General features: G+C 40.7%; 2 protein-coding genes across 2 annotated transcripts; both read left to right on the forward strand.

The window, feature by feature from the left end:
* Positions 1-3,982: 3,982 nt before the first annotated feature.
* LOC134627154 (25-hydroxyvitamin D-1 alpha hydroxylase, mitochondrial-like) lies at positions 3,983-10,646 on the forward strand. The gene is made up of 9 exons (XM_063473092.1): positions 3,983-4,232; positions 4,782-4,972; positions 5,317-5,507; positions 6,048-6,248; positions 6,934-7,097; positions 7,188-7,354; positions 7,455-7,536; positions 7,637-7,834; positions 9,235-10,646. Exons 1-9 carry the CDS (start codon positions 4,005-4,007, stop codon positions 9,346-9,348), a joined length of 1,536 nt encoding a protein of 511 aa, XP_063329162.1. The 5' UTR covers positions 3,983-4,004; the 3' UTR covers positions 9,349-10,646.
* Positions 10,647-12,097: 1,451 nt separating this feature from the next.
* Positions 12,098-18,976, forward strand: mcrs1 (microspherule protein 1). Its single transcript, XM_063474287.1, has 14 exons — positions 12,098-12,259; positions 12,896-13,050; positions 13,236-13,374; positions 13,499-13,663; positions 13,811-13,920; positions 14,059-14,167; positions 14,365-14,503; positions 14,844-14,919; positions 15,080-15,108; positions 16,583-16,675; positions 16,817-16,899; positions 17,057-17,144; positions 18,331-18,458; positions 18,553-18,976. Exons 2-14 carry the CDS (start codon positions 12,896-12,898, stop codon positions 18,637-18,639), a joined length of 1,401 nt encoding a protein of 466 aa, XP_063330357.1. The 5' UTR covers positions 12,098-12,259; the 3' UTR covers positions 18,640-18,976.
* The last annotated feature ends 2,733 nt before the right edge of the window (positions 18,977-21,709 follow it).

A 21,709-nucleotide genomic window follows, 5' to 3' on the forward strand; every position in this document is an offset into this window, starting at 1 on the left:
GCGTGAAAACAAATGTAATATGTCATTTCTGAAACAAGCCTTTGTAGGCTGCAGAGTTAATTTTCTGGTACCAACCCATAATTCTTCCTCCCTTAGGCAGCACATATTTATATATTAAGGTTTGTAATGCTTGGCTGGCATATTATGAGCATAATGTATGATTTAAAAAGATTAAGTCCTGGGAGTGGGGGGAGTATGCAGCTTAAAGAGGGCTTTCTTTTTTATGATCATATATTACACACACATACATACATAGATATATATATATATATATATACATATACATATATATATATATATACATATACATATATACATATATACATATACATATATATACATATATACATATATACATATATATATATATATACATATATACATATATACATACATACATACATATATACATACATACACACACACATATCTGGAGTGATTTCCATAGAAACATCAAAGGAAACTGCACTGGGAAAAACTTAGTGGTTGTGTATGCTTCTTGGCAGTAAAGAGCAAGTCCAGTATAGCAGTGATGTGTCCTCATTATTACAGAATGGTAACTGCAAATATTCTGGCATTAATATAGAAAGTAAGCCAAAGTCTGATTATTGTTTTTATGCCTCATATATGGGAGAAAAACGTAATGCACAGTTGTAGCTACAGTGGCTTGCAGAAGTATTCGGCCCCCTTGAACTTTTCCACATTACAGCCACAAACATGAATCAGTTTTATTGGAATTCCACGTGAAAGACCAATACAAAGTGGTGTACACGTGAGAAATTGAACGAAAATCATACATGATTCCAAACATTTTTTACAAATAACTGCAAAGTGGGGTGTGCGTAATTATTCAGCCCCCTGAGTCAATACTTTGTAGAACCACCTTTTGCTGCAATTACAGCTGCCAGTCTTTTAGGGTATGTCTCTACCAGCTTTGCACATCTAGAGACTGAAATCCTTGCCCCCATTCTTCTTGGCAAAACAGCTCCAGCTCAGTCAGATTAGATGGACAGCGTTTGTGAACAGCAGTTTTCAGATCTTGCCACAGATTCTCAATTGGATTTAGATCTGGACTTTGACTGGGCCATTCTAACACATGGATATGTTTTGTTTTAAACCATTCCATTGTTGCCCTGGCTTTATGTTTAGGGTCGCTGTGCTGCTGGAAGGTGAACCTCCGCCCCAGTCTCAAGTCTTTTGCAGACTCCAAGAGATTTTCTTCCAAGATTGCCCTGTATTTGGCTCCATCCATCTTCCCATCAACTCTGACCAGCTTCTCTGTCCCTGCTGAAGAGAAGCACCCCCAGAGCATGATGCTGCCACCACCATATTTGACAGTGGGGATGGTGTGTTCAGAGTGATGTGCAGTGTTAGTTTTCCACTACACATAGCATTTTGCATTTTGGCCAAAAAGTTCCATTTTGGTCTCATCTGACCAGAGCACCTTCTTCCACATGTTTGCTGTGTCCCCCACATGGCTTGTGGCAAACTGCAAACGGGACTTCTTATGGTTTTCTGTTAACAATGGCTTTCTTCTTGCCACTCTTCCATAAAGGCCAACTTTGTGCAGTGCACGACTAATAGTTGTCCTATGGACAGATTCCCCCACCTGAGCTGTAGATCTCTGCAGCTCGTCCAGAGTCACCATGGGCCTCTTGGCTGCATTTCTGATCAGCGCTCTCCTTGTTCGGCCTGTGAGTTTAGGTGGACGGCCTTGTCTTGGTAGGTTTACAGTTGTGCCATACTCCTTCCATTTCTGAATGATCGCTTGAACAGTGCTCCGTGGGACGTTCAAGGCTTGGGAAATCTTTTTGTAGCCTAAGCCTGCTTTAAATTTCTCAATAACTTTATCCCTGACCTGTCTGGTGTGTTCTTTGGACTTCATGGTGTTGTTGCTCCCAATATTCTCTTAGACAACCTCTGAGGCCGTCACAGAGCAGCTGTATTTGTACTGACATTAGATTACACACAGGTGCACTCTATTTAGTCGTTAGCACTCATCAGGCAATGTCTATGGGCAACTGACTGCACTCAGACCAAAGGGGGCTGAATAATTACGCACACCCCACTTTGCAGTTATTTATTTGTAAAAAAATGTTTGGAATCATGTATGATTTTCGTTCCACTTCTCACGTGTACACCGCTTTGTATTGGTCTTTCACGTGGAATTCCAATAAAATTGATTCATGTTTGTGGCTGTAATGTGACAAAATGTGGGAAAGTTCAAGGGGGCCGAATACTTTTGCAAGTTACTGTATTATTTGTAGACACAACGCAGGTTAACAGTTAAGTGCCTTTTTATGCTTGAATGATTCATACATCAGTGTTAAGTGGCTTAACAAACAAAACTCATGTTTCTTTGAAAATGGTCAGGTACAAGGACAGGACTGGAAATGAGTGAAAAAGCAGCCAAGGCCAAACCTTTGAAAGACCTTCAGAAACCCTGGAGAACTATTGCTAAAGAGCAGTTTAATGAGGGGTGTGTGGCACAAGAGTTTCTCACAGTACTATATAATATAGCACTTAGAAATGCTTTCTTCCTGTAGCTCCCTTGGTGTGAAATAACACACTCTCTTTTGAATTAATCCAAATGTGTATTTTTCCTGCACTGCAGTGCCAAAAACATGCATGCAAAACATGTTTGCAGGCTTGCCCTGTAAACATTCAACATGTTTGAATGTGCCATAGCGAATATGAAAAATGAAGAAAGCTGCATGAGCTGAGATATTGCACCCTCATCCAACCTTTGGGTGTGTTTCTGCCTGAAAATGCCGGTCATTCCTCTGCGTTTCTGTGAAAGTGGGTGATCTAAGATGGGAGCAAATGTCAAAGCAGATTCTGAGTACAGCCCACATGGTGCTTTGGACAGCTTATAGTATGAAATCAGGTCAGGATTTTCTGCTAGGAAACCCGTCAAGTCAGCAAAAGAACTAGTGTTTCTAAAGGTTTTTAGTTATTGGATCAACGGGCTGCCTGTCATGTTTATTTAAGGTGAAACTAACCTTCAGCACTGTTATCACTGTTAAATAGACCTTATCCCCTTTCAGATAATTTGGATTTACCATAGCATTGGCCGTGGGTGGGTGGGTGATGGTGGTGGGGGACTATCGGAGACCAAAGTGCTTCTCGGGACTAGAGAAGAGCCTCAACAGTAACACAAGTATTCCGGTGTTCTGACAAACCATCCTACTTTGGCAAAACGTCCTACCGTAGGTAGTTTATGCACATTTCTGCTGTCACAGAGTAATTCCAGCACAAATTTAAGTAGGTATGACGGTTTGCCACTTAACGTTGCCTATCAGAGTATGCTTGTAGCTTATATTGTTAAAGCCAGGATGGTTTGGCACTTCATTTTACCTGTTAAAGTATGCTTATAGGTAACATTCACAAAGGTAGAATGGTTTGGCACTAAATTTCACCCGTCAGAGTATGTTTCTAGCTCTTATTAACAGAGGTAGGATGATTTGCCACTTAATTTTAGCCGTTAAAGTATGTTTCTAGCTCAGATTAACAAAGGTAGGACAATTTGACACTAAATTTTAGCTGTTTAAGTATGCTTGTAGGTCACATTCACAAAGGTAGGATGGTTTGGCACTTAATTTTACCCCTCAGCGTATTTTTATAGCTAATATTCACAAAGGTAGGACGGTTTGCCACTTAATTTCGTGTTGTGCGCATGCGCAGAAAGAACGGGTAGGATGGTTTGTCAGGTAGGATGGATTCCCAGAACACCGGGATTCCACGTGTGCTGCCGCTGGGATGGTCTGGGTTCAGCCTTCTGATTGGACACACCTTTTTCTTGGTACACGCCTTCCCATTTTCATCCATGTGGGGCGGGACCTGAGCTGCCTTTGCGCCCATGATTGGCCCAGAGTAAGCAAATTTACAGCTTTTGCTCGCCTGGTTCGAGGAGCAGGTCATAAAGGCAGTTATAAATAGGACGCTCAACCGGTAAAACAAAATGAGCGTCGACATCCGAGAGGCTTGCGTTCCGTCACCGCTCCATGATCTTAGTGAGAAGGATGTTGCAGCAAGCGCTCAGAGTATCCGGCCGGAGCTCATTCCCGCTGGTCAAATTGATGGAGAGGTGGGCTGAGGGTGCAACAGCCGGTTCGGAGGGCACCAAGTTGCAGGGAGTGAAGACGCTGAACGAGATGCCCGGGCCGTCGGTCATCAGCTTCGTCTGGGACTTGTTTGTTAAACGCGGTCTGTCACGTCTGCATGAGTTACAGGTAAGAAGATCAACACGAAAACAAAAACAAAAAAAACCCTGTATGAGATATTTACAATTATTGCACTTTTACTAAAAATATCCAAAGTGCACGTATCGTCATTGTAAACTAAAAACGTGAGTGTATTATTCTGTGCAGGTGGTTCTTTTTACATAAAAAAATGCAAGTACTTTGACTCCCCTCTTAATGTGACATTTATAAAATATCCTCTTAAATTATTTTTCGTCCCCTCTGCGAAGTTTCGCTGTCTCACAAAAGCACATCCAGTCTATACCTTCTGCTTCAAGCTGTCTCTCACTTCAGTTTAAAATCTCTGTATCTACTGAGAGCTTTGCACTTCACTCTAAGCTGAATGAATTGTCCTTTGTCAACGTGACAGATCGTGCCTATGTGAAGTGAATGCATCCTTAAAACAAATAACTAATAACTAGTGCATTAAAACGCCTGCAAGGCAAATACATCTCTGCAGTGAGCTCTAAACTGGAGGGAGGAGGGTGCCTCCAAAGTTGATGATTGCAGTGCCTTTACAACCTTTGTCTCATCTCCTAGCTGGAGGGAGTCCAGCGGTATGGACCTGTGTGGAAGGCAAGCTTTGGTCCCATCCTGACAGTTCATGTGGCTGATCCATCGCTCATTGAGCAGATCCTGAGGCAGGAGGGCGAGCACCCAATGCGCTCCGATCTTTCCTCCTGGAAGGACTACAGGAAGCTGAGAGGTCATCACTACGGACTTTTGACAGCGTAAGCTTGCAGGAAAATCTTTCTGCTTTACTTCCTCCTCTTTTCCATTTTGTTTCTCATCAGAAGATAAAGCTGAAGTAAATGTAATATTTGGCCATGCTCATTCAGTTCAAAGACTTTATACCACTCTTCTTTCAGCTTTCCTTCACTTACAGATAGAAAAAGCCAGAACTATAGCGTATGCAGTCAGTATACAATGCAATACAGCAGTTAACTGAACTGTGTGCACAGCTGGAGCCACTGTATCAGTTTTTACATTGGTGTGTGTGTGTGTGTGTGTGTGTGTGTGTGTGTGTGTGTGTGTGTGTGTGTGTGTGTGTGTGTGTGTGTGTGTGTGTGTCTAGTGAGGGGGAGGAGTGGCAGACAGTGAGGAGTCTCCTGGGGAAACACATGCTGCGGCCGAAGGCAGTGGAAGCTTATGATAACACCCTGAACAGTGTTGTCAGTGATCTCATTACCAAACTTCGCCTCAGCAGACATCCTCAGGGCCTCGTCACCGACATCGCCAGCGAGTTCTATCGGTTCGGCCTCGAGGGTAAGGTTTCATGCCGTCTCAAGGATCTTCACAGGATGTACCGTGCCATCTAAACGCTGTAATCAAAGCCATCTGTATGCACAAATATTATGTCACATTGTTAACATTTTAAACGCACATTCCTGTCCAGGTATGCCTTAATAATTCATGCTGATGTGCAGTTTACCATTCTGTCATCATTGTTATTGTACAGCTGGAGGGGGAAAAAAGCACGTAGAGAAATGACCCATTGTTGATCTTACACAATGATATAAATAGCTACACTGAAGCTCTTTTATAGTCACTTTTGCAGGAGTTAAATATAAATGCTGGATACTTGGAGCTGATGAAAGCTGCCAATATTTAAGTTTTCACTTTGCATGCAGACAGTATTATTTATTTAACTGTAACACCCTTAGTTAGTAGGCATTTCTGATAAAGAGGCTAAAAACCTGGCAAATAAATGTCATGCATGTTCACCTCAGAAGCTTTCAGTAAAAAAAAGCCGCTAGTCATCTTTTCTTGCCTTCATCATGAGCTTTGTTTTATTTGCTTTGGCAGGCATTTCTTCGGTCTTGTTCGAATCCAGAATTGGTTGCCTGGATCAGGTTGTTCCCGAAGACACGGAGCGTTTCATCCAGTCTATCAACACCATGTTTGTGATGACGCTTCTTACCATGGCCATGCCCAGCTGGTTGCACCAGTTGTTCCCCAAACCCTGGAATATCTTTTGCCAGTGCTGGGACTACATGTTTGAGTTTGGTAAGCTATTTCTCACAGCACAACATTTTAAGCTTGGACAGAAAAATGTTTAGAGATAATTTTAGTGGTACTTTAAAACTAAAAGTGATAACAGAAACTACAAGCAGGCTGCAGTCTCCAAAAAAACTCGGTAAAATATTATATAAAATGCACACGTAAAAGCTAAATATAAGTCATATACCAGAGATGAGACTACAGGATATTATAAAGATGCTTCTGGCTGTACTCAAGCTGGAGATGCGTTACACAAGCTGCCACTGCAATGTGGAACCAAGACAAACATGATGTTTCCACACTTGATGTTATTATTTTCCTTCTGCTCTCCTCTCTTGTCATTGGCTGCCGCCGGTTTCTACTTAGCCCTGGGTTGACATCCCACTCTCTCTCACACAGTACATTAAGACTCACAGAAGATCTGAGACATCAGACATGTTTTGACATAATCGCACTGGTTCGAGCTAGATCAGCAAGCGGGAGATTAAAGTCTTTAACCTTCACGCACTTCAAGATCATCTGCGCTGAAACACGCGTGAATGTTAGTCATGAAATTGATACGTGGTTTTAGGGATTTTTTTAAGAAGGGGACTTTGATCTCACTTTATTGAACCTGACACCGGAAAGTTAAAGACTGTGTCATCATCGAGGGATAAATGTGTCATGACTTCTCATCTCCACGTATCTGCAGCAAAAGGTCACATTGACCAGCGTCTGACGGCCGAAGCAGATAAGGTTGCCCGAGGAGAGAAAGTAGAGGGCCGTTATCTCACCTACTTCCTGTCGCAGACGGGGCTGCCCATGAAGACAGTCTACAGTAACGTCACGGAGCTGCTCCTTGCAGGAGTTGACACAGTGAGAGTGGCTCCTTTGCCGTCTTCCTTTATCAGTTCCTGATTTTAGGCCAGCAAATAGTTAAAACCATCCGTCGCTCTGCTGTTTCAGATCTCCAGCACCATGTCCTGGTCTTTGTACGAGCTGTCCCGTCATCCAGATGTACAGGCCACTCTCCGGGCAGAGGTGTTGACCGTACTTGAAGGTCGAAAGATACCAGAGGCTGCAGATGTAGCTCAAATGCCTTTCCTGAAGGCCATAGTCAAAGAAGTGCTCAGGTATAACTCAAAAGGTTTTAGATATTTGAAGATGTTTTGAGATTTGAAATCAAATTTAGCTTATGCTATTGTGGGGTTTTTTTTCCCTTATTTTTTTTAGGTTATACCCTGTTATTCCTGCTAATGCAAGGGTCATTCCAGAAAGAGACATCCAGGTTGGAGGCTACATCATCCCAAAAAATGTGAGTTCACCATCTGACTCTAGACAGTATCAAGTTGTAATGCTTCAGTTTTTTCATTATAGTCAAAAACCTATCTGACCAAAATAAAATTCCCTTTCAGACTTTGATTACCCTGTGCCACTTTGCAACATCACGGGATCCAGTAGTGTTTGCAAACCCAAATCATTTCAATCCCTATCGATGGCTGAACAAAGACCAGACTCATCACCCATATGCCTCTGTGCCCTTCGGTGTGGGAAAACGCAGCTGCATAGGTCGCCGTATCGCTGAGCTGGAGCTCTACCTTGCTCTTGCCAGGGTGAGTTACAGCAATTTTTGTCTGTTTCTTGTTTTGTGTGTTTTTCATTTGCCATTAAACTCTGACTAAAAAAACAAACAAACAAACAAACAAAAAAACCCTAAAAGCATTCTTAAAGAATATACAACCCCATTTACCCCCAAAATATTGGGAAACTGTAATAAAGACAACATCCATCCATCCATCCATCCATCTTCATCCGGTTTATCCGGGGCCGGGTCGCGGGGGCAGCAGCCTAAGCAGAGAAGCCCAGACCTCCCTCTCCCCAGCCACCTCCTCCAGCTTATCCGGGGGAACACCAAGGCGTTCCCAGGCCAGCCGAGAGATATAATCTCTCCAGCGTGTCCTGGGTCTGCCCTGGGGCCTCCTCCCAGTGGGACATGCCCGGAACACCTCACCCAGGAGGCATCCTTGTCAGATGCCCGAACCACCTCAGCTGACAACATGTCAAATATATATTGACATTCCTTTCTGACACACTTCACACTTTTGTGTTTCCTTGGTGATATTTGTTGATTTTAATCGAGCACAGTTCTGGACTGCAGACAGACCATCTTCCTATCACCTTTTCTATCACCCTATCCCGAGCATACTTTTCTATCACACCAACTCTCTGAATGTCCTCCTTCACCACTTCTCTGTGGTCTTGCTCTTTTCCTCCTGCCTCCAGCTCCATCTTCAACATCCCTCCTCTGCACATGTCCAAATCCTCTCAGCCTTGCCTCTTTAACTTTGTCTCCAACCTCCAATTGTTTAATTGTTCAAGTACTTGCATGTAGTCGTTGAAACAGATGAACTCCTCTGAACTCGAAAGTGAAAGACTCCTGGAGAATTTCATTTAATAACCAATCATGTCACTAATTAATCTAATTAGCTATGAGATATTTCACCCGGTGTCTTTTTAGGATTATGTAGTATTTCCAGTCCTTTCTGAAAACTTGTTACTTGCATCTGAATTTAAACTGAACATATTATTTCACATATTTTAAAATTTTCACTTTTGATATTTGATATTTTGTCTTTGTACTGTTTTAATTAATTATGGGGTAGAAAAGCTTTTCAAGTCATTACTTTATTTTGTTTTTTACTTATATGTTACACTGCATCCCAACTTTTTGGGGAAAATTAGGTTGTACAGTGTATGTCAGCTTTTGGGAATGTATTTAATTAAAGAAAACACATTCTGTTACTTGGTGTTTGAACACAGTTTGTGTTGTAAGAAATTTACACAGCGTAGGATTTTGATAAATGTGTTAGAAGTTGTTTCTGCAAATCTTCTTACTCTATTATTTCTCTGAGTCATGTAAGGAATTGTGGATTTCAGGGTCACTACGCAGCACTTGATTGCTTTTCATTTCAGGCGCCCTGCGCTTAATCTGCTCTGTTTCTGATTTCATTAGATCATTTCAGAGTTCGATGTGAAGCCGAACCCAGAGGGAGCTTCTGTGAAGCCCATGACACGGACACTTCTAGTTCCTGAAAATGTCATCAGCCTGCAGTTTATTGAACGGTGACCTACTCTCCTGGAGCTGATCAGTTACATGCCTGTGAGCGGCAACAAGCAGGACAGAACAAGCAGGCGCCGTTATCGCGGTGCTATATATCAGAGCGGACCTTCAACCTTCATCCCAACTAAGACCAAAGCCCTTCTCACCTGCAGCCTAGCGAGTGCAGGCGGACATGTGGAGAAGGACAGATGTATGAAGGGTGAGGGCTGATGGATTATTACTGAGGCATTATCAACTGGGAGAAGGGTAATGTCCAGTTTTATCAAAAGGTGCTCATTTATGCAAAGGCCAGACCCAAAGAAGGGATCTTCCTTTGAACTTTAAACAGAAAATCTTCAGATTTTTATTTTATGTTTTTGTTCAACATTTTGATTTTTGTTGTGCTTTCCCGTGCGCACTGTAGCTTTTCTCTCTATCTACACAGGAGAATGTGAATGTCTGAATCAGTCATCTATATCATAAAAGGTTTACACTGTAAGGTCACTATTTTAAAGTCCATGTTAATGTCCAAGTGAGCCAAATGTCAGCAGAGAAGAGCAGGAGAATTCCCTGCAGTGGAAGTGGATGTCATGTATCCTGCTTCCTCTGCTTGTGCGGCACATAAACCAAACTGAGTATTTCAGTAGTAGGATTGTGTCTGTTCCGTCTGCTGTGCGGTACAATTCAGGCAAACTTTGGGCAAAATCTGGGCCGGTGTGGAAAACAGATTGAGAAAGGAGGAGTAGGGAGAGAGTTGAAAGATACAGTAAGGAAATTAAATCTGACGTTTGCGCCTTGTGTGTGTGCCCTCGCTACTCATCCTTCATTTTATCCTTTTAGCCGCATTTCTTGGAATTTGACTGAAATTAGTTTCCCTGAATTTGGTAACCGTCTCTTAAATCTGATCATGAACTATGATCGTGCACGCTCGTAGATACGTGGTATCTGCAGTTTCCTGTGTGTCCTGATTGTGCAAATATTTCAAGAGAGTTTCTATGTACGTCCAGAACATCGTGAGCCGCAGAGAATTTGGAGCTCTTGCACATGGAAGAAAAAAATCTACAGAGGTGTGCGGAAACATGATTGTCAGTATATTGATTGAACTGTGTTTTTAAAAAGGTGCTTTTATGGTGCAAAAACCTCTAGTGATGGGTTCCTTAAAAAAAGGCAGCTGCTGAGATTATGCTTGTGTATGAATATATAATGCCACTAAAATCCAAAGACAGGTTACTCTGTACTCTTTTCAAATTCTTCAATACTGTCTTTAGTTCATTGGCGAAGCTTATCTATTTTCTTTTTTTTATACATCTAAACTTGAAAGATATTACGTCATTTTGTAAGTAATAAGCTTCACGATCTGAACTTTGTATTTATTCTAATTTATCGCATTTGGAAACTGTCACTGTAAATGTCAATAAACTGTTTCACGTTGAATCTCGGCCTACTGTTTGCACCATGTGTTTCTTTATTAGATGCCTTTGTGTCTCGTTAAAGAAAATATCTCCCTCCATCATCACCCACAGCACCATCAGACTAGGGCTCAGGTCAATCAAGCATGTTTTACATGGACCACACGTTTTCTACAAATGTTTGCATGAAAATAACTCTGGGTATCAAAGTTCCTGTGTGACATGACAGTGTAAACTGCTGTGCAGCTGCTGTGACTCAATAGCTTGGACCACATTGCTGCCAAGCACATAAAAGACATGACTGTGGTTGAGGTTATAGGTATGTGCTACAGTTATTACAGTTGTGGTCACAGGTTTACTCATCATGAGCATGAGCTGTTCTTTTTCCAGGGTGGAATTATTTACAGCATGCATCTTTAATAACTTTTTTTTTTTTTTAAAGAATTGATTTTGTAAAAGTAAGCCAACATTGAGTTTCTACCCTATCCTTAAAAGCTGGGTCGGTGCTAGGAAACCAGACAATTTAAATGAACTCTACAAGAAATTTCCTGAAAAGATTGGTCAAATATCCATCTAGAATTGTTCCAGAAACTTGTTAATGGCTACCAAAAGCATATGGACAAGGTAGAACTTCCTAAGAGATATTTAATCAAAAATGAATGGGGCTGTATACGTGTATTTGAGCGTGCATGTATATTTTTGACCTTGTGGGTATTAGAGAGAATAATCCAAACTTGTACACCGTGTTCTTGTTTTTAAACAACATGTACGATGATGATTCCACCCGGGAAAAAGAACAGTTCAAAGAAATCATTGGCCCCGAATTAACATGACATTCAAGTGTGCGCTTGACCCCAAATCTATATTTTGCTATAGATAAATGGATATGGAAGAATCTGCGTGAATACTGTGATACAGTATCTGTTCTGCCAGGCCATGCAGATGAAATAAATGCTGCAGCTTATACCCTGTAGTGAGTACATTTGCAAAAGCGCCAGAAATACCATAAAACTGTGTCTGCTGGGAAAAGGACCAATGAGGCGTGGTGTATTAGATACAAAAGTATCAATTTACAATATGCTGGGCTGGTCACTACATTTACCTGGTGGACAAGATGTTTTTTCATGAAGCTGCATAATTACATTCAAATGTGAAAATGTGGATTTTATTCACTTTTACACATATGGGGATTCACTTTGCCGGTTACATCTATAATAGAGAAGAAATTTAAAAAAGTGCATTGTTCTGACAGATGAATATTCAGAGAAAGGCACTGTAATACAATATGTTAAAGATAACGGAGGCCACTGTTACTTTAGCCCTGATGGCGGCGGTGTTGCGAACAGCGGGTGAGCTAGACAGGAAGAAAACAACCGTCTAGCCAAACGGCTGTTGCTAACGAGGCAAGCGTCAAGTAAGCGAGTTAGCCATGTAGCCGAAACAACGAGGGATTTACAAAGAGAAATACTGGACTATAATAACTTAATCTTTTCCTTTAAAGACACAGCGAAGGGGAACAGTGTGGAAAGGTGAGTGGCAAAACAGCGTAACTTGTTACGTTAACTCGTTATTAACCAAAGCTAGCAGTTAGCTTAGCTAAGGTTAGCTAGCCAACACAAACCAACGGTCATTTAAATCAAATTACACTCGTTAGCTAAACAGACTTTAGTGTGTTGCTTTCTGAGAGAGAGGTTTGTTATAGATATCCATTTGTTATTTAATATAACGTTCTGAAGGCAGCAGTAGATGGCATTTGTTTACATGTCAACAAAGGCCCCTCAAAGCTAGCTAACTTGTTAGTCGTGAATTCCCCTGACTCCTATAAGCAACAACAAAAACAACAATAATAATATTAGTCAGTTTTATACACACTTGTAAATTTAAACTATTAATAAAACATTTATCCTGTAATCTGTATGCCCGGAGTAACTTTCGGTTTAAGTGTGGAGTTATGCTTTTATTGTTATCCCAGTGTTAATAAAATGCTTAATATCATGGCGTTTGAATTTAGTGAAAACCTACCAGAGGAACCCGCAGTTCATCGCAAGTGTAAACAAACCTTTACAGACAAGAGCATATTTAAAGTTTAGCGACTCTGTGAAACAAAGTGTTGCTGAGAAACGTTTTAAGTCCTTCTTGCTTTGTTTCCTGACGCATTTGAACAGATGCAGGCTGGTGACCCTGTGGTTGGCACATCGATGGGAGTAGGTGGTGCTCAGAGTCGGTCAGAGGATGAAGAGTCACTTGGAGTAAAAGACCTGAAAAGGACAGCAACACAAGCATTTGGCAGTGGTGTTCCCAAACGCAGAAGTTCATCCAGGTTTGATATCGACTAATGTATATTTCATTATTTCAGTCAGGGTGGTATTCCAGCATAATTAGCAGGACGAAATGAACCTTCGTTGTCTTTGCTGATGGTGTTTCAGTACTGTGCTTTGTTTTGTTTTTTCCCCTGGTGAATCTTTAAATATTTAAAGAATTATTTTATTATTACAATTTCTTTAGGTCAATAAAGCGAAAAAAGTTTGACGATGAGCTAGTGGAAAGCAGTCTTGTTAAGTCATCCAGTAGAGTCAAAGGTCCACCCGTAATGGAGCCTGTGCGCTGTTCGGGGAGTGAGCCTTCCTCAAGTGAGAAAAAAAAGGTAAATAAGACCAACAAATCCACAGATTATTGAGTGAATTCACATTAAAGATGATAAATATGCACATTTTTTATGATTCTCTCTCTTTTCTTATCTCTCCCCCCCCCCCATGCTGCTTTTTCAGGTAACAAAATCAGGAGGAACTCTTACACCATCCCTCACAATGGTACTAAACCCTGCACCTTTAACCAAAAGAGTTAAGAAAAGCAAGCAGCCTTTACATATTACTAAAGACTTGGGCCGATGGAAACCCACAGATGATCTGCTGCTTATAAATGCAGTGTTGCAGGTGAGCTACCAAAAAGAAGATTATTGTCAAAAAGGTTGTCCTGAATTAGCTCAAAGGAGCTGCTTTGTTTAATGGCTTTGATTGTCAGTGTATGATCTAATGTGTATTCATTCATGGTATCTTGTATGGTATTGTGTTTGTCTGTAGACCACTGACTTAACTTCTGTTCATCTGGGGGTCAAGTTCAGCTGTCGTTTCACTTTGCGTGAAATTAAAGAGCGGTGGTACGCTTTGCTCTACGATCCCGTCATCTCAAAGTAAGACGCCTAGCATCTGTTGTTGACTCTGACTGTGTTTTTGCAGTCTCCCAGTCCTGCGTATCTCCATATGCTTTATTACACTTGTGTGTTTGAGTCATCTTTTAAGCACATTCTTGGTTTTGTGTGCCTATTTAGGCTGGCATGGCAGGCCATGCGGCAGCTTCACCCAGAAGCAATTGCAGCAATCCAAAGCAAAGCTCTCTTCAGTCAGGCTGAGGAGGCACTGCTGGCCAAGATTGGTTCAGTAAGTTATATTGAGTGGGCTATCGTGTATATTCTATTATAAGTGCTCCACAGGGAAAACGCATTCCCAGTTAAGGTCAGTGTTTAATGGCTCGAAATTGGGAGATTTCATCTGGATTGGAATGAAACACATTATTACTGTACACATTGGACTGTTGTATTCACACACAGTGTTGTGTTATGTTTCTGTCTAAACAGACCAGTCAGCCTAAACTGGACGTGTTTCAGGAGCTTCTAAGTAAGCACCCTAATGTCTTTCACCAGTCTCGCAGTCCCAAGAGCCTACTGGTGCACTGGCAGCTGCTCAAGCAGTACTACCTACTGGACGACCAGAGTGGTGAGTTCAGTTTCCCAGAGGATCCATTCAAATTCCTGTTGACAGTTTGGTTATTGAGCAGCTGGAAAACCATACAAGTATAACTCATGTCAACATCAGATACATTGATCATCTTTGTGGCTTTGTGGGATTTGCAATGTAAACATTTTAATAGAGGAGAGGAGGATGTCTGGACATAAGATAGCAAGCAGTTACTCCAACAGTGTTTTGAAAGATGAATGTTATAATTTTCTCCCAATAAAACTACTGAGAATTAACTTGACATACCTGGTTGTTCTCTAAAATATGTACAAAAAAAAAAAACTGTTAAAAACATCTTACCTCTGACTGTGTTTTGCAGTACAGCCCCTCCCTAAAGGTGACCAAGTCCTCAACTTCTCCGACGCTGAGCAGATGGTTGATGATGTAAAATTAAAGTAAGTCAGACATTCACTTCAGCATTCAGCAAGTTTTTACTGCTTGTAACATTTCAGGTCATGCTAAAGGATATTACATGCTATATTTTCCAAATTTTTAAAAAGCATTGTATTTCCATGACTTCAGGGCACCTAAGTTGTTCTGTTGCTTTTCACACAGGGACAGCAGAGATGAAGTGTTGGAACATGGTAAGTAATTTGCTTACGACGTAACTTTAATCTTGCACATCACACATCACCTTTATTCACATTAAAAGAAGAAGAGACAGGAGAGGTCACTGTGGATGACTCTGATTTAGGAAATAGTGGATTTTCTAATGTTCTTCTGGGTTCAAAGTGGTCCATATGTCAGTTTGTCCATGAGATGATACTGAACAGTAGACTGACCCTGATGCACCCATTTAAGTGTGAGTGTGTACTCACACTGTAAATGGGTGAATTAGGCTTGTAATGAAAAGTGCATTGAGCGTTCACTTCAGAAAGAAATGTACTATAAAAGCACCGGTCCATTTACCAACCCATTTAATCTGTGAATGTCAAAAGAAGCTCAGATCATTTATTATCAATGTGAGCTGAAGCCAAATTCCAGATCAGATGTGTTTTGTTCCAGTAGTTCTTTATTGCAGATAATTTGTTTTTCCTTGTTAATTGCCTGGAATTAAAATGTCTTAATGTATCCGTCTGTAGATGACATGGACGTAAACCTCTGGTTATATTAATATTTACATGAACGTCCTTTCTCCTGAAACATGTTAAACCTAAGCAGGTTTAGCAAACACTGATGTCTGATTTGGCAACCAAAGGTTGTGAACAACAATGTCATTGTTAAAGAGCTAGATTAAATATTTATTCAGCTGTAATTTAAGAACAGAGATGGCAATATAGATCAAACTGATAAGACAGATAGGTAATGTGCAGAGGAAAAAAAACAGCATCATGTAATTAATTAATCTAAACACACTGCAGAGTTTGAATGGTGTAACTTAAATGCTCGGGTTCAAACTACAGTTAGTCAAGTATTCAAATGTTCAAAAGTCTTTTTTTAGCTGCACTACACATGCACTAAAACACTAAAAACAGTCAGCCAAAGTCTGAAATATTACTTAATCTGAACCATTTACATAATCTTCTTGATATCTAGGACAGGAATGTTCCATCAGTATGCCCTGCCAAAACATGAGAAATTATCATTCATGTATTTTGCCCTTTTTCATTCAGACTTTTTAATTTTTAATTATTCATTGATTGTGCTGATGTGCAGCAAATGTAAAAAGTTAAGGGGAACTCATTGGCTCATTGGTCAACCTGGCTGTTCACTTAATGCGCTTGGATGCATTGGGGCATTACAAAAGCCATTGTGTAGATTTATTCTAGGTGAGGCTGGATCCACAATGTGTATCTTTGAATGTCAGGCCATTACTATGTTCTGACCAGGGATCCTAAAAGCTGTGTCATTACTATGAGTAGGCATTGGATAAGAAACTGATGTCTAAAAGGAACTAAAAGGAATTCTGCTGTTGACATCTGTTTGTTTTAATGTCCTCTGTATGGATGGGGAAGTTCACGCTGCTGCGTCAGGGGTTGAGTTTAAGTTCAGAGTGACTCACTGGAAACTGACTCAGAGTAATCTCAGTTGCTCACCACACTTTTTTTTTTCTTTCAGAGCTGATGATTTCAGACCGTCACCAGAAAAGAGAAATCAGACAGCTGGAGCAGGAATTGCCTCGTTGGCAGGTTCTTGTGGACAGTATCACAGGTTACTTAAGCTTTCATTCATAAAGTGCAAATGAAAGCCTTTATGTTTGTTTATGTTCTGAGGAACATAAACAAATATATATGCAGAATATGCAGAACTTATTTGTGTGCATATGTTTTTATTTTGTTTTGGGGGTTTCAGGGATGAGCATGCCTGACTTTGACAACCAGACGCTTGCAGCATTACGTGGAAGAATGGTACGCTACCTTATGAGATCAAGAGAGGTAAGTAATCTTTCAATAATAGAAACAAGGACTAAAGAGAAAAGATGCTTAAGGAAGATGTTTGTTAGAAAATGTCAAGTAACTGTAAAAGAAAATCTTTTTTTTTTCTTTTTGTTGGAGTATGATACAAAAATTTTTTTAACCCGTATTCACACAGATTACATTAGGCAGAGCAACCAAGGACAAACAGATCGATGTAGATCTGTCGCTAGAGGGGCCTGCTTGGAAAATCTCAAGAAAACAAGGTGACTTAACATTTTCTTGAACAACACCATGCCATTTCATCATTTGCTTTCTTTTTTTCCTAAGTCCAGTCACGCACACACTTCACTGTTAGTCCCTTCATTTGGATAAAAGCAGAATGAAAGTCAGTAGAAACAAAACAGAAAATGTGTGTAAATGACAGGGAGAGAGTTGGAAAGGTGAATATGCAACGAGTAGAGAGTGTGAAGGTAGATGAGTATAAATACCTGAGGTCAACCATCCAAAGCAACAGACAGTGCAGAAGAGAGTGCAGGCAGAGTGGAATGGGTAGAGACTAGTATCAGGTTATTTGTGACAGATGTATGGCAGGCAGCAAGAGTGCAAGGGAAGGTTTACATCATGGTAGTGAGACCTGTTGGGATGCATGGTAACAGGAGGTCAGTTTGGAGGTGGCAGAGTTGAAGATGTTAAGATTGTTATTCGGAGTGACCATGCTGCTGCTCGGCTCCTCACAGGCACCTGAAAAAGACATCAGATCTCACCTGTTTTAGCTGCTTGGCAGTAAGGTTCAGAATCAATTTCAGATCATCTTGTTTGCTACAAAGGCCATAGTGATTTGACTCACTCATTAAATCTCTGACCTCTTACACCCCCGATCAGCTTCCAGGTCATTCTTGTCTGCTGATCCGATGCTTCTGACTGTCCCTTGCTCTGGAGTTAAACTCAGAGGAGACTGTTCTCTGTGCTTGCCCCCAAACTGTGGAACAGCATTTCCCTCACAGTCAAATCTGCTCCCTTCCCTCTGTCTGATTGCTCATTGTGTCTCCTGTGCCTTTTACAGCCATGATTATTGATGTTTCTCACCCACATGTATCTATTTATTGGACATGGACATGTGCAGAGGAAGGATTATAGATGTATTGGTCAAAGGATATTGAATATGGAGCTGCCAGGTAGAAGGAAAAGAGGAGGAGCACAAAAGATTCATGGATATAATGAACTAGGACATGCAGAGGGTTCGTGTGACAGAGAAGGATGTTAGGCAACGGGTGAGATGGAAGCAGATAATATACTTCTGTGACCCTTAAAGGGAGCAGCTGAGAACAGAAGAAGAAACTGAATCATTCTTTTGACAAATGGAAGCATCAGTTTGTCTGGTTAAATTTTAGTGTTTCTGCTTGCAGAGGTCGATCAGATGTACTTGATGTTTACTGTTTGTTTTGCCAGGAATTATTAAGTTGAAGAACAACGGAGACTTCTTCATTGCCAATGAGGGCAGGCGGCCTATTTACATAGATGGCAGACCGGTCCTGTCAGGCAACAAGTGGAAATTAAATAATAACTCAGTCGTGGAGGTAATGTTAGAATCTTAACCAAGATGTTTATTATTCATATTAAACGGCTGTTTAATCTTTTATTCTTGCTTAAATAACCTGTCTGTTTCTTCAGATTGCAGGTCTTCGCTTCGTGTTTCTTATTAATCTGGAGCTCATCTCTCTAATAAAAGCTGAAGCGGCCAAGATGACACAACAGTGATCGTCATCCTTGCAGCTGCAGAATCGGCCTATGGCAGCAGAGCATGTCATATCAGGCAGTCTGCTCAACACTGGTTACAGGTGCTCTTGTGAGGCATTGTAGTGCTTCCAGGGGATAGGACTGACAATGGCCTTCTCACCCCTCAGCCTGAAATGTGATTTTCACACAGGCTTCAGCTAAATCCTGGAGCACGACAGCAACAGGTTTTTACTTGGTGTGTGGATATTTTATGTTGTATGTAATGTAGACACTCTCACAGAGCCTCGCTTTTTCCAGCTTTTCACAATGTTGTATTTAAATTCTGTAGTAAAACTTTTTCAAATTAATAAACTTGTATACACAATGAATGTCTGGCTGTTTGAATATTAAATTTTGCATGTTCCCAAAAAAGAAAAAAACAGTTCTGGACAAAACAAACTTGCAAAGAAATCTGTTTGTAAATAAGAAGTCAATAGAAAAACAGCTGAAAACACTGAATATTGACTTTACACAAGATGACTCGAGGTATAAGTCCACTATATCTTTTGACTGAGACTCTTTATATGCTTATTTAGCATGCAGCAGGTATGATGAAGCATACTGACTGAAAATGAACTGCCTGTTTAACTTAGACACTTTTAAGTGCTGAACACCACTTAAAGTGTCTGAGAGCACCAGTGATTGCTAGTTCCACTTTTCAAATTAAGAAGGTAATGCATGTGAGCAAAACTGAGTGTATTATGTTGTTCCTCTTGGGCTGAGTGCCTTTAACTTAAGTTTAATCAGTTTTATTCCATCTCAACAGTAAGAAAGATTTCACTAAACTATAACAGTGAGGTCAATGCACGGATTGGGAGAATTTGAGGCGAAAATTATTTATGGTCTTTGCTTTTCCTGTGTGATATTAATCTGTTAGTCTGCAACAGCTTTATTTGTTGTATAAGAGGCGCCCTGCAGGCCTTTGCCCTGTTCTTCTGTTTAACTAAGCTTAATATGCCTTAATTAGGCTAAAATATTGTTTGCTCACAAAACTAATTTCATTCTCTATTATTAATTTATTAATCCTGGATGAAGTTATCTTGCCTAACATTCAGTTACTGTAGGATGGAGTAGAGTCATTAACTTTTACATTAAACTTTATTTTCACCATAGAGCTTTGTTGAATGACAACGAGTAATGAGGCATGAATGGTCAATGGTCTTCCCAAAATACATACCAAGTGCATTTAAAGGACTGACAAAATAACACATTTCATTAAACTGAAGGTTTAATGCAGGTTTAACCATCCTGCTCTGATTTGTTCAAGATTAATTTTAAAGAACCGGAAAATTCAGACTCCTCACAAGTGTCATCCTTTTTATTACCAAAGTGCTGAAGTGTTAAGGCACAAGGTGTACATTTGACCAGTAGATGGCACTAGAAAGCCAACCAGCTAACAAAACAACAGGATCACTATTCTAGGTGTTATTATGCACATATGTGACAGAATTTTCCTACAGAGACATAAACACACTTACACACTCTGCCCGCCTCTTTCACTGCTCAGGAGAGAATAAATTCTATAAGCCGTTCAAAATCTATAAGAACTCCACAGCAATAAGAACATAATCCATTCGATCTTTTCACCTGAACTGAACCCTATAGGGATCTTTACAACTCCTGTAAATTAATACATTCCACCTAATTGCAACAACCTACACACCACTCGCAGACTGTTAGTATTACATAAGTAACTTAAATATTTATATAAGGTGTGTGTAAAGTTTGAATGTAACCTGGTGGCTCTCTTTCCATGTGGAATCTGTCATTAACCAGGTTTTGTCTGTGAAATGTTAAAATACACAACATGAGTACCTGTTTTACGGGCTACCTAGCAACAACATGAAGAAACAAAAGAAAAGGCAATGTATCACTACTTGGATACGAAAATATATATTTTGCTCCTGAGATTTACAAGAAGACTATGTGTGCAAATGTAAATGGCCTGTATTTGTATAGCGCTTTACTTAGTCCCTATGGACCCCAAAGCGCTTTACACTACATTCAGTCATCCGCCCATTCACACACACATTCACAAATGTACCAGGAGATTGCCAAAATAAAGATAGGGCAGTCCACTAAATCTGCTGTTGACATAGCAACCCCGTCCTCAGACCAGTTTTGACTGGATTACTCAAACATGGCAAAGCTCACATATTGGCCAAGTTTAAACAAAGGAAAGGGGCAACACTCAGACACATCAAACACAAGAGTGGACAAATGTGGGCACACTGCTAAGTTCTTCCAAAATGTGAGTCACTGCAGGGTTTTCCATTTGCACGTGTAAAGGAAAGTGAAACTGTGGGCGTGACCTCAAAATGAAACTGAAAAGACGGAATTAAAAGAGAAAACAGGTTGCCATGCCATCATAAAAAAGGCATTTTGTCTTCTGTAACAGCAGTTTCATTCACCTCTTCCTGCTGAGACCCACAGAATAAAAAAGTTTCGTATCACTAAAGACAAAGTGGGAATGATTCACAAAAAATGTTCACATCTGAATGAGGTGTGAGCACTTCTTGCCTTTTTAAGCAGCACGGTGGCATGGTGGTTAGTACTGTTGCCGCACAGTGGTCAGTACTGTTGCCGCACAGCAAGAAGGTCCTGAGTTCAATTCCACCATCAGTCTTTCTGTGTGGAGTTTGCATGTTCTCCCCTTGTGTGGGTTCCCTCCGGGTACTCCGGCTTCCTCCCACCGTCCAAAGACATGCAATTTGTGGGGATAGGTTAATTGACTAATCCAAATTGCCCAATGGTTGTCTGTCTCTGTGTGTTAGCCCTGACAGACTGGCGACCTGTCCAGGGTGTATCTCGCCCTATGACAGCTGGGATAGGCTCCAGCGTGACCCTGAAAAGGATAAGTGGAAGCGAATGGATAAGGATCTATGTGCCTGGGGGCAATAATGCTCAATCATAATAATATCTGCACTAATTTGAGAAGGTATTGTAGCCATGTTGCCAACCTGTCAGAGCTATCACAACCTCTACAAATATAATGAATGCAGATGGATAAATGTCATGCTACTGGTCCAAATTTTGGGATTCACTTCAAATT

This window comes from Pelmatolapia mariae, linkage group LG5, assembly GCF_036321145.2.
Source record: "Pelmatolapia mariae isolate MD_Pm_ZW linkage group LG5, Pm_UMD_F_2, whole genome shotgun sequence".
In the NCBI taxonomy this organism is placed as follows: Eukaryota; Metazoa; Chordata; class Actinopteri; order Cichliformes; family Cichlidae; genus Pelmatolapia; species Pelmatolapia mariae.